Source organism: Vidua macroura, chromosome 14 (genome assembly GCF_024509145.1).
Source record: "Vidua macroura isolate BioBank_ID:100142 chromosome 14, ASM2450914v1, whole genome shotgun sequence".
NCBI classification, from domain to species: domain Eukaryota; kingdom Metazoa; phylum Chordata; class Aves; order Passeriformes; family Viduidae; genus Vidua; species Vidua macroura.
Genome location: NC_071584.1, coordinates 16,409,332 through 16,421,551, shown reverse-complemented (window position 1 = coordinate 16,421,551; position 12,220 = coordinate 16,409,332). Strand labels below are relative to the sequence as shown.

At 41.7% G+C, this 12,220-nt stretch overlaps 1 protein-coding gene across 3 annotated transcripts in view; it reads left to right on the top strand.

Annotated features, from left to right (window-relative positions):
- Nucleotides 1-12,220, top strand: part of BRWD3 (bromodomain and WD repeat domain containing 3) — a 51,073-nt gene that overhangs the window by 24,325 nt on the left and 14,528 nt on the right. For 2 of the 3 annotated variants that reach the window (XM_053990493.1, XM_053990490.1), the window contains exons 14-27: nucleotides 513-666; nucleotides 1,106-1,240; nucleotides 1,641-1,769; nucleotides 2,170-2,395; nucleotides 3,039-3,209; nucleotides 5,218-5,401; nucleotides 5,831-5,924; nucleotides 6,508-6,657; nucleotides 8,148-8,224; nucleotides 8,844-9,021; nucleotides 9,767-9,883; nucleotides 10,346-10,453; nucleotides 11,487-11,611; nucleotides 11,816-11,898. In XM_053990493.1, coding sequence (XP_053846468.1) covers nucleotides 513-666; nucleotides 1,106-1,240; nucleotides 1,641-1,769; nucleotides 2,170-2,395; nucleotides 3,039-3,209; nucleotides 5,218-5,401; nucleotides 5,831-5,924; nucleotides 6,508-6,657; nucleotides 8,148-8,224; nucleotides 8,844-9,021; nucleotides 9,767-9,883; nucleotides 10,346-10,453; nucleotides 11,487-11,611; nucleotides 11,816-11,898 — 1,931 coding nt within the window. The remainder of the gene's footprint in view (nucleotides 1-512; nucleotides 667-1,105; nucleotides 1,241-1,640; nucleotides 1,770-2,169; nucleotides 2,396-3,038; nucleotides 3,210-5,217; nucleotides 5,402-5,830; nucleotides 5,925-6,507; nucleotides 6,658-8,147; nucleotides 8,225-8,843; nucleotides 9,022-9,766; nucleotides 9,884-10,345; nucleotides 10,454-11,486; nucleotides 11,612-11,815; nucleotides 11,899-12,220) is intronic. The other variant, XM_053990491.1, reaches the window with a different exon arrangement.

The following is a 12,220-nucleotide window of genomic DNA, read 5'->3' as shown; positions in this document are numbered from 1 at the left end:
AAGTGCCCCATAATTGAATTGTAATTGAATATTCACAACAACAAAGAGCAGAAATGGAGAAATCCATTAGGCACTTGCTTTGCAGAATTCTCCATATTTCAGTGGTTGCATTTGCAGTGTTTGCAGTCGGAAGTGTGAGTTGGATTTATTTAGCAGGTTCCTGCTCATTGTGGAGTTCACTGATATTGACGACTGATAAGAAAAATGCCTTGTAGGAAAAAAGGCTAATAAAGGTGAAAGGAAAAATTGGGGTAGGGAAGGATGATGGCTTAGGAACAGAGGAGAAAATGTCATTTTTAAGGAAATAGAGCTCTATAAATCTCAGTGGCACTGAATATTTCCCGTATTTGGTTTTTACCACTGCAGAACCATCCTTCATTCTCCTGCGTTAGCCAGAGTCACAGAGGTGCCTGTGATCCATCCTCCCTCGAATTTCATACTGAATTAGCTCTCCTAAGTGTTTCCATCTGTAGTTACTGATTTATTCCTTTTTAAATTGCTGATTTCCTTAGAAACAATGTGGCATCTGGAGAGGACAAGGTCACCAAGCTGAAGGTTACCATGGTGGCTTGGGATCGATATGATGCCACCGTCATCACTGCAGTCAACAATTTCCTCCTCAAAGTGTGGAACTCGTCCACAGGGCAGCTTCTCCATAGCTTATCTGTGAGTACAATTCCAGGGGGGAATCCCAGGAGGATGTAGTTCACTCTGAGATTGATTTGAGGCTGAACTCATCACCATTCCCATGACAGGGGTTTGGTGTTGACGTATCCAGCTGTCCCCTGCCTGCTAGGAGGAGGGTGCACCATGGGGACAGGAGCTGGTGTGCAGAATCCTGGTGATGGCTGGCTGACAGGGAACCCTTTGGAGGCTCCATTTGTGCCCTGATGTCTCCTTCCTCCCCATCCCTCCTCATCTCAGCAGTGCTGAGCAGTGACACTGCCAAACCTGTGGCAGGAATGGTGACCAAGCACAGTTCCAGTAAACTGAGGCGTCCTGGGTGACTCCCTGATCTGGGACGTCCTCTCAGTAACTCCCAGCACATCTGGAGATACCACATGGAGAAATAAAACTTCATTTTTTCCCCCTGCTGTCGTTGCAGGGTCACGACGATGAGGTTTTTGTTCTGGAGGCTCATCCCTTTGACCAAAGGATTGTGCTTTCGGCGGGACACGATGGGAATATTTTTGTTTGGGATATAGACAAAGGAACAAAAATTCGCAATTACTTTAACATGGTAAGAAGGATCACAGAAGGTTTGTTTTGTTTTATTTTTCACAAAACTTTTGTCATGAGACAAAAGCAGATTTCATTAAATACCTCCAGAGCCAGTACAGCTCTGAGATCTTTGGTGATCTTGACCTATGTCTGCCATTAACATAAAATGTAGACTTCCAGGTGGTGGTTCCAGAACATACATTAAAAGTTGGGTTGAAATTTCAGGACAGAGAGAAAATGCGAAGTTTTACTTTGTTATTCAGTTTAACTCTAATAAATAAAAGTGTAAATCAGTTTTGAGCAAGATGAGAAGTCACAGAATGAGGATTCAGTATGTGTTGGAGCACAGGGAAATGTTTGTGAAAATGCTCTTACAGAGAGTGTCTGGTTGTGAAAGGAATTCTCTGTGCTTGGTACAGATTGAGGGCCAAGGCCATGGAGCTGTTTTTGATTGCAAGTTCTCACCAGATGGGCAGCATTTTGCCTGCACAGACTCTCATGGACATCTGCTACTATTTGGTTTTGGATGCAATAAATATTATGAAAAGGTGGGTTGAATGAATTTTAAACTCTTCTCTGTCTTGACCTGATTTTGTCTTAGAAGTATTTGTGTTACAATTTATTCCCTCACCCTGCCCCAGACAAAATAATAGTTAGGTCATGGAGCAGTTGCTGTTTATCTAAATCAAAAAGATTTAGACAAGAGGCTCTGTAGATAGAGGAGAAAGGCATTAACTTCTCTGTCCACCTCTCTTGGCCTATTTTACTGTTGAATTTCTGCATCAGGCCTTGATAATAAACCACATTTGTGGTAGGAATCTGTTCTCTGTCACAACATTCCTTGTGCTGATCCCAAGTGTAGGAGTTGTGGTTTATGGGAGCCATTCCAGAGCAGCAAGACAGCTGCAAATGGCCATTGATTTATTTCCTAAATTGCTTTTCTTTCAGATTCCTGATCAGATGTTCTTCCACACGGATTACCGGCCCCTGATCCGGGATGCCAATAATTATGTGCTGGATGAGCAGACTCAACAGGCTCCACACCTTATGCCTCCTCCATTCCTGGTGGATGTTGATGGAAATCCTCATCCCACGAGATTCCAGCGGCTGGTGCCAGGGAGGGAAAATTGCAAGGATGAACAACTTATTCCTCAGCTGGGATATGTGGCTAATGGTATTCTGTCAGAAGCTCATGAATAATACAAGTGTGGCACAGTATTGAGCACCAGCTCCTGGGATGGTGCTGTGAGGATGTATAAATTAATGGTTTAAATTCAATATACAGGTAGAAGAGGGGGTGGGGTGGGGGTTATGTGTGGAATCAAATTGACTGGAGGCAAGAGTATTCCAAAACTTGTGGATTTTTTCCCAAGTATATGGCAGATGTTTAAAGCATTGTCTATTAACCTCTGTAACTATGGATGTCAACAAGCAAGCAGGAAAATGAGGAAGACGTGGAAAACCAGCTTTTGTTTTTTAAAACAGTTATTTTTTCTTGGAGACACAAACTTTAGCAAAATGCTGATCTCCAAAAAAAGACCTTCACTCTTACCTGCTGAAGCATTATTTCTTTGTCCTGTTTCTGATGGGTTGTGTTTATGTTCTACATGTGGTCTGGAGTTTTAGGATTTTATTGTAACTTTTCTTCTAAACTTTGCCTCCATTTATTACATGAAAGCAGAAAGCCAGCTGGTGATCAGATGTCTTGCAGAGCAGACAAACAGTGGTGCAGAGTTCTAAATGGGATCATTTCTATGCTGTTTGCTAATATAGAAATCCATCATTTTATCAGCATTTGTGGTTTTGTTCTTGTCAAGGTGATGGTGAGGTGGTCGAACAAGTCATCGGGCAGCAAACCAATGACCAGGATGAGAGTATCCTTGATGGAATGATCAGAGAGCTCCAGAGGGAACAAGACCTGAGACTAATTAATGAAGGAGAAACTCCTCCAAACCCTCCACTCAACAGATCCCACTCTGTTAATGGAGGTCAGTGTCCAGCCTCATCTCCATCAGTTCCTTCCTCATCACAGGAAGGACTGATCAAAGTGTTAATGTCAGTTCTCACACATTGTCTTTGAAGATGCTTTTCTCTCCTCTTCTTATACACCTTGTTAACCCCTGTGGAGCACTGGGATGTTCTGTGGCTTTCAGCAGAGGAATTATAAATTTAAGGGGCAGCTGAGGGCACCCAATGGTCTAACTGGGCTGTATCTGATTGTTTGGAGTTATTAGACTAGAATTGTTCCTGCTATAAACCAGTTTCCCGAAAAAAAAGCATGAAGTTCACTGTATTGTCTTGATATTAGTGCAGAGATGAAACTTCTTAACTGCAAAATGCCAAAATGAAAGCATATAATTAGGGGCTGTCAGTGGAATAGTGTTGTGACAGACTAATGGTTTCCTGCTGCAGCACAAGGCTGAGCATCAGTGCTAATAAAATAAATATGTTGCTCTGTCTTAGTGTTTCCTTAGAAAGCTTGAGATTATTTTCCTGTTAAGTGTTCTGCTACTGTGATTTTATTTTTAATACACAAAGTGATTAAAAATTGAAACCACACTCAATCAGATGTGAGCAGCTGAATGAGTGCAGCTTATGGGAGGGAGCAGATGCCCAGGACTGTGCTGCAAGTCAGCCTGAGCCTTGGGAGAATTCACAGCTGCTAATAAATCACTTCTAGGTTAAGTGACTGATTACATGTGTTTGAAGTAGATTTCCTGGCAAAGCTCATTAGGATTTGGATGTGGAATTGCTTGTGTTTCAATCCAAGAAGGAGTAAGAAAAATATCAGGGAAAAATATGAAAATGCATTTTTGCTTTGATCTAAGTTGATATTTCAAAAAGGTTGCTTAAAAGGCAGCTTCAGCTCACACAAAGTCTTTTGATATGTTGGTGTGTTGTACAGACCCAGTTCCCAGTTTTATTTGTGTGTCCCTGTAGTTGTGTAAAGGAGTTTCCAGGTATGAGTAGTGTGGAAATGAAAGCAGTTCTCTTCCCTTCCCTAGAGCTTGCATTGATTAGTGACTGCCTACATGAACTGCCCAGTTGATTAAGTTAATTGGAGTACGTATAAAGTATTGAAACAGCCAGATATTTTTATATAGCTTTGCACAACCATAAATGCAATGTTATCATTTGATATACAGTATTTAAGCATGTGGGAATTGTGAAGGACAAGAGGACAATGATGGCAGTGATTCCATTATTATCAACCTTTGTTTATCAATCTTTGTGCCATCCTTAAGCTTTAAATTGTGGATGAGATACGGGGAAGGAATTGTTCCCTGTGAGGGTGGGCAGGCCCTGGCACAGAGTGCCCAGGGAAGCTGTGGCTGCCCCTGGATCCCTGGAAGTGCCCAAGGCCAGGTGGGACAGGGCTTGGAGCAGCCTGGGATGGTGGAAGGTGTCCCGTGGCAGAAGCTGGTGTAATGCTTTTTCTCTTCGATCTAGATCTGATGAGCTCTCAGAGATAAGCATTACAGCCTTGATAGCTCAGCTACCTCAGGTGGCATAAAGAAGCAGGATGGTTCTTGTGACAGCGTTGGAAACAAAAAGTTTTAATAAAAGGCAAAATAAAAAAGCTCTTTACAGAGAAAAACTGAGCCAGGGCAAAAGGTTCTTGCTCTTGCTAAAACACTTCACAAAAGCGATTTACTTCTTTTGTTCTCTTCTTTCTCTAGTGAATTGCTTAGGTGGGACTTTTTGGTTTCTGTCCAATTGGCTGTGCTTAAGTTTGAGGTGAAGTCCCCAAGGTCCTATGATGTGTCTTTTAATCAAATTGAGGAGAGAAACTTCTGGGCTTTTTTCCTTTTTAGGGAGACAAAGGGTAACTTGTTTACTCCATCAACAGGGGGCACGTTCCTACACTGGCGCTGCTTGATCTCTAAGATCCCTCCTTACCCAACCATCCTGTGACTCCATGGTGATGGTCCATTATTTATTGGTGGCCCATGGAAGTGAAGAAGCTCTTTCTTTCTCTCTCTCTCTCCCCTCCAGCTCTTCGCAGCCCGGGCTTGGACGTGGCGTCCCCGCCCAACGTGGGGCTGCGGCGCAGCGGGCAGATCGAGGGCGTGCGGCAGATGCACCACAACGCGCCCCGCAGCCAGATGGCCACCGAGAGGGACCTCATGGCCTGGAGCAGGAGGGTGGTGGTCAACGAGCTCCCCCCAGGCATCAGCAAGTAAGGGGCTCAGCGGGACGAGAGGTTCAGTTGTGTAATGTGGAATGATCCTTCCACACTCCTGGAATGGTCTTTCAGCTTTGGGGCTTGGTTGTTTGGAATATTGGGATCAGAACGGAGAGTTGAGAATGGCAATTCCTTCTTTTCACAATTCAGTCTTTCTTTAGTACTCTGAATGCCACATTTCCCTCAAGCTTTATTTAAGAAAGACTTGAAAATAATACATTTGAAAATAATTATGGCTGCTCAGCTAACGAGTTTGCTTCTTTAACTTGTGATTCCAGGAGCGAATGGATGGATGCTGCTAGGGGGATTTTTTATGCACAGATTTCTTAGAGCAGCAGAAGTATTTTGATGTGTATATTAAGGAGGCTGTTGAGTTCCATGATGATTTAATGAATATAATGTGTGTTTCTTATGTATAATTAGGGTCCAGGAAGAATGTCGAGCTGCCAAAGGTGAAATAGAAATCAGTTTATACACTGCTGACAAGAAGAGAAAGCCATCCCACACCTTACAACGGGTGAGTTAGTGCCCTGGTAGAGACAACCTGGGTGGGAAGCAGTACTGAGCAACAAAAATAAGACCAACAAAAAACCCCAAACCAATTTTATTGAATTATTTAGAAGATCAATAGTCTTAATTGTTTCTCTGGCTCACTGTCTTCTTCCTTCTGTAACTGTGATTTGGCTGTCTGTAATATCCAAATAGTGGTAAATCTCTATCCTTGAGGTTTCAGTGGTGGGAAGATGCTGGGAAAGGAAAATCACAGATCCACAGTGGGTTTTCAGTTTGACTTGTGGAAAGTAGAGGTGCCAAACTTTTACAAGGGCTGGATTTATCTTATGCAGAGACTGCAGGAATTTTATAGGAAAAAAAAGGTATTTTTAATCATTTCCTTTCCAAAGACTGCCACTTTATACATCTAAAACATCCACAATGTGTCAGAGATTCTGTCTAATTCTACAGCGCTTTCTTACTGCTCAGTTGTGGTGCAACACAACTGGGGTGCAACACTCAGCTGCTGTAACCAGGCACCTTTTTAGTGTGTAACTCATGAGTAACTCCCTGATTTGTCCCTGTTTGTGCTCCTGTCGCCCTGGCAGAGCGAGTTCCAGGCGGGAGGCGGCCGCTCGCTGCGCAGGAACCAGCGGAAGCGGCAGCACGCATACCAGACGCGCTCCACCATCGAGCACAGCCAGCAGGGAGCCAGCCAGAACCCCTGTGCACGCCACGAGTCCGACAGCTCCTCTGAGGTCTGAGCCTCCCAGCAGCCTCCAGCAGCTTCCCCCTTCCCAAATCCACGTTAGGGTTCCACGTGGCTGCTGGAGGGAGGAAGTTTGTGCAGCCGAAGCTCAGTTTGAGCTGGAGCTGTCAGGACTGGGGTGGGGGCCGGTAAAAAGAGGTTTTTCAAATGTATTTGTATTTGCAAAAGGTGGTTTAAAAATAACATTGGCCCTTTCCAGGATGGGGGATGGTCACCTCACAAACAGGGACCAAGGGCAAGGTAGAGGGATTTGACACATCCTTTGTCTCCATCTTCAGCATGGTTGATGGAGCAAGGGGGTCCCAGTGCTCTAAGCCATGAGTGAGAGTGATCAACTCCCAGTCAGCCCTGAGCTTGTGTGGGATCTGCTGCTCCAGCTGGATCCCTACAAATCGATGGGGCCTGAGAGAATTCATCCAAGAATCCTCAGATTGCTGCTGATGCTATCACAAATCCTCTCTTGATAATTTTTTGAGCAGTCTTGGGAATCCAGAGAGGTTGTGACAGGGATGGGACCCAGGGAATGGCTGGAGCTGTGCCAGGGCAGGGTCAGGCTGGAGATCAGGGAAAGGTTCTTCCCCCAGAAGGTGCTGGACACTGCCCAGGCTCCCAGGGAATGGGCTCAGCCCTGGGGCTGCCAGAGCTCCAGGAGGGTTTGGACAGCACTGCCAGGGATGCCCAGGGTGGGATTGTTGGGCAGGGCAAGGAGCTGAGCTCTGATCCTTGTGAGTCCCTTCCAGCTCAGGATATTCTGTGATTCTCCACTTGGGAAGAAACACTCAGGTCATTGAGTCCCTGGGATTTGTGGTGTTCCTGTGGCGTGTTGGTCTTGGAGAGTGAAGGATCACTTACCTAAATGCCAGGACAGTGTTCAAAAGTGGCTTAAAACAGCTCCTGTATTTTTGGAAACCTGAAACATTTTCAAGTAAATTTAACTGGGTTGTGTTAAACCACTTGCTATTTTGGGATTTCATACAGCACATGGATTCTGGGTCAGGACTTTGATTTCATTTTGCAGTGCTTTGATTTCATCTACATTTGTAGACTGCTGTTGAAAGAGATTGATTATTAGTATTAATCATTGATTTTTTGCAAGGGAAGAACTTAAAATATACCAGATATATATAACTTGTTCTCCTTAAGGAAGAGACTGAACATTGTTGCTTTGCAAATGCATTGAAAGTACAGAACAGCTCAAAAAGCTGGGCCCTGGCCACCAAAATTTATTAATCAAACACTTAAATAAGAACTCATTCTGTAGTTCTGATATAATTAAAATTCATATTTGTTTCTGTAGGAGCTATATAAGGATATATTATTATATTAATTAAGATGTAGGAAGAAATTGTGGGTTTATTTCTTTAAAGCTAAATCAGCCCTTGAATACAAAGCTTTCCTCAGGTGACACAACTTGCTTGCAAACAGAAATGATAAATTTTACCCTTGGCCCCAGAGTGAATCCTCTTGTTTTCACTACAGGAGGATGAGACTGTTGGCACAAGTGATGCATCCATGGATGATCCTGTGGCAGCCTGGCAGAGTGAAAGCAGTTCCAGGTACCTCCATTGGGCTCTGAATTGGGAACACTGGTTTATTATGGGATTTTAGTAGGACAATTGATACTGAGATACTCAGACTTCATTTTGAAGATTGATTTTTAATGAGTTCATCATGAAACATTTTATATTGTGGGTTTTTTCTGTTCTTTTTCTTTTCAAAGTCGAAAACAATTCTAAAAAACCTTTTATAAGAAGATGTTGTCTTTAAGAGCTACTTGAAAAAATCAATGCCAGTTTGCCATATAAATCCTGTATGTGTATTATTTGGTATTAAAGAAGTCAGAGATGGATTTTTAGGGAAGGGCTCTAGTTCCTTAAATGTTCCATGCATTTTTTGCTACCAGTTCTTATGAAGTCAGTCTGTGAATCAGTGAGAGAATGAGAATTGATACCAGCCCTAGATGTAGTTTTACTGTGAGTTTCAAATTGATACAAGAATTTACTGAAATCACAAATCAGAAAGCACTTGTTTTTCTTTAAATTCACATGATAACAAAATTCTGTGCTAATCCTGAGCAGAACCAGGAGGGCAGGTTGAATGATTGGACTTTTCAATCCATTGTGGAGAAAATGAAATTTTCTGTTCTCTTTCTTACAACTTTTTTATTATCTACAGTGATTCATCAAGTGAATATTCAGACTGGACAGCAGATGCTGGGATTAATCTGCAGCCTCCAAAGAGACAAACCAGGCAGGCAGCTCGGAAAATCTGTAGTAGTTCTGAAGATGAAAATATGAAGGGAGCAAAAGGGCTGGAGCCAAAGCGAAGGAAACTTAAACAGCCAAGGAAGAAGGTCAGCAAGTGTCATTCTTAGTGTCTTTTGTATTTTGTGAATATAAATTTGGCTTTTAGTGGTTGTTTTCAAAGGAAATTTTTCATAAATGGGTATAGAGTAAAAAAAAAAATATATATAGAGATCACAGTAATTGTGCTACCAGTGGTACCAAAAAATTTTATTATTTGTTTTATTGGGCTTCCATGTTTCCCACAGGTGGTTCTGCATTTCAAATGCCATTTTTTTCTCCCAGATTTATGCTCTTCATCACAGTCAGGTTTACAACAGGGTGGTTTTGTTGTAAAATTATAATGGATCTATATTGTATTGACATAGTCAGATTTCTTTTTCCTGCTATTTTTTAAAGACATTTAGAATATTTATAAAAATACAATTTATTTATTAAAGAACCACAGACTGGCTTGAGTTGGAGGGGTCTTAAAGATCATCTTATCCCACCCCCCTGCCATGGGCATTTTAATGGTTTATGAAGGTTTTAAGGCATTTTAATGATTTATTAAGGTTTTAATTTTCAATTATATTTATAACATAATATTCTCATCTATTTAGTGGAGATTTTGGGAAGGATGACACTCCACAATTTGCTCTTCCTTGTATCTTACCTGCAGTAACTGCTGCACGATGAGTTTTCCATAGTAGTTGACTGTACTCTGAATATTGTGTCGATCGCATTCTAAATTAATGCAAATATTTAACTTCTGTGTGTCACTTACCTATGTAATCTCCTGATGTGTGTGTTTAGAAAGCCAGTGGGCTGCTGTCCCTGGAAGGGGAGCCCAGTGAGGAGTGGCTGGCCCCGCAGTGGATCCTGGACACCATTCCCCGCCGCTCGCCCTTCGTGCCCCAGATGGGGGATGAGGTACTGCCCTCACCATGCCCACATCCCAGGGCAGGCTCTGCTTGCTTAGGACTCTCCTACCCAGCAGCATTTGCAGGGAATTGTGCTCAGGACAGGCTGAGTTTTGATAACTTTGTTAATTCCCAGGCAGTTTCTTGTTCACAGATCGACATCCTGCGTCCCTTTTTCTGCACAGGTGACTTGGGATTAGCAGGGAAAGTCAGTTGTGCATCTTCACCTGCACATTTCATAATGATCCCAGTTTTAAAGCACAGATCAGGTGCCAATTTGGGGGGCTGATAGAAATATTTTTAACTAGAAGAGTGTTTTGTGATGAAATAAATAAGTGTGCAATATGTTCTCAAAGGGTTAAGATCTGGTGTTATGAACAGGAAGAGCACAATTATTAAAATAATTTTCTCTATTTTTCTCATTTGCTCTTTTTTCTCTTTTAATTTTCTCTTTTTTTTTTTCTCATTTCAGATCATCTACTTTAGGCAAGGGCATGAAGCTTATGTGAGGGCAGTGAGGAAAGCCAAAATTTACAGTATTAACATGCAAAAACAACCATGGAACAAAATGGAACTCAGGGTAAGTTCAAGAAATACTTCAAAGAGCTGAATGTCTCTGTAATGTTAAACTGACATGAAAAACAAGCATGAAGAATGTAAAAAAAGCATTGCTTTAAAATGTTAATATCAAAGTTTTAATTGTAAATATGAAAGTTAGTTTTTATTAACACAAAGTCTTTACATCTGTTCACCTCCTGGTTTTGGACTTGATTCTCAGGGGTCTCTTTCAACACAAGTTATTTTTGTCTGAACACTGAATTTATTCAGAACCCAGCACTGCAGAGCTGTTTGTGGTTCTCTCACCACTCTACAGTGACCTGAGCATTTGGGTTCTGTTTCTTGTTTTTAATGCTATGGTAAGAAATCATGCTGTAAACACCTAAATGTGTGCAGGAGTTCTCTTAAACACTGGATCTTGCTTTGAATGAGTTCCCAAACCTTAATCCAAAGTGTTGCCATATTTTTTCCTGCTTTTCTCAGATTTCATATCAAGAGAAGAGCCCATATATGTGCTCATATTCACTTCACCATGCCAGTGGTTCTATTAATTACTGGGAAAATACCCAGTTACCAGTCTCAGATATTCAGTGATTCCAGCTGTAATTTTCCAAGGCATCATCACTTTGTGAGGAAAAGGAAATATCTGTTCACTTAGGATGGGCTTTGACAGGACATGAACATAAAGGCTATTGTGGAATTTCCATTTTCAGAGGAAGAATTTCCTTTTTTCCCACTGTGCAAGAGTGAGGGGCCCTGGGGTAGGTCAGGGAGAACCTTTGGTGTGCTTAAAACTGGATTTATTCCTTAGAACCTTCTTAAATAATTTGTAGGAATCCTGTTCACAAACCTGCCAAGGGAATGAGCTTCTTCATTTTTCCTTTTGAGGTAACAGTGATTGATTTTAGTATTTGGGAAAGAAAAATGAATGGGTGGAATTACCCGTGTTTTAGAGTGGAAACATAGTTAGGTTTTATTAATATGTTTCACTTTAAAATGGATATTTTGTTGTTGGCAAGGTAAAATAATGTTGTTCCATGCTTCTTGCTAACTAGGAACAAGAATTTGTGAAGACTGTAGGAATTAAATATGAAGTTGGGCCTCCCACACTCTGCTGCTTGAAGCTTGCATTCCTGGATCCAATCACAGGCAAAATGACAGGAGAATCCTTTTCCATAAAGTAAGTCACTGGAATGCTGATGACATTCTTCAAGAGCTTTCCTTGCAGTGAAGAAGCTCCCCCCTCCTCCTTTCTTATTTCCTGTGCAAGGCATGATGATGGCAGTAATGGTTATCCCAAATGCATGGAATTTGAGGACTGTGTCGTTCATCTAGAATTGTATTTCTGGGTAATAATAACTTTTTTTGGTCTTATTTCCTGAAGGTACCACGATATGCCAGATGTTATTGATTTCCTTGTGCTGCATCAGTTTTATAATGAAGCCAAAGAAAGGAACTGGCAAATAGGTGAGTATTTTTTCTTTCCCAATTCCATGTGTTTTGCACCATTTCTGCAGCTGTTTAATGGGACACAGTGTCACAGTGTCTTTATTACTTGATGTAAAGGAATATACACACGTGATCTTGTAAAGATTATTGGAAACTTTTATTTGATGTTTGCTGCAGTTCCTGTAGCAAAAAAAAAAAAAAAAAAGAAAAAAAAAAAAGAAAAAAAAAAAAGAAAAAAAAAAGTGAGAAACTATTCCAAGGGCAGTGATAGCAGGAGAATCTCCTGATCTGTTGGGATCTGAGGTGTGAGGCAGCTGTGAGTAATTCCCAGAGATGGGCA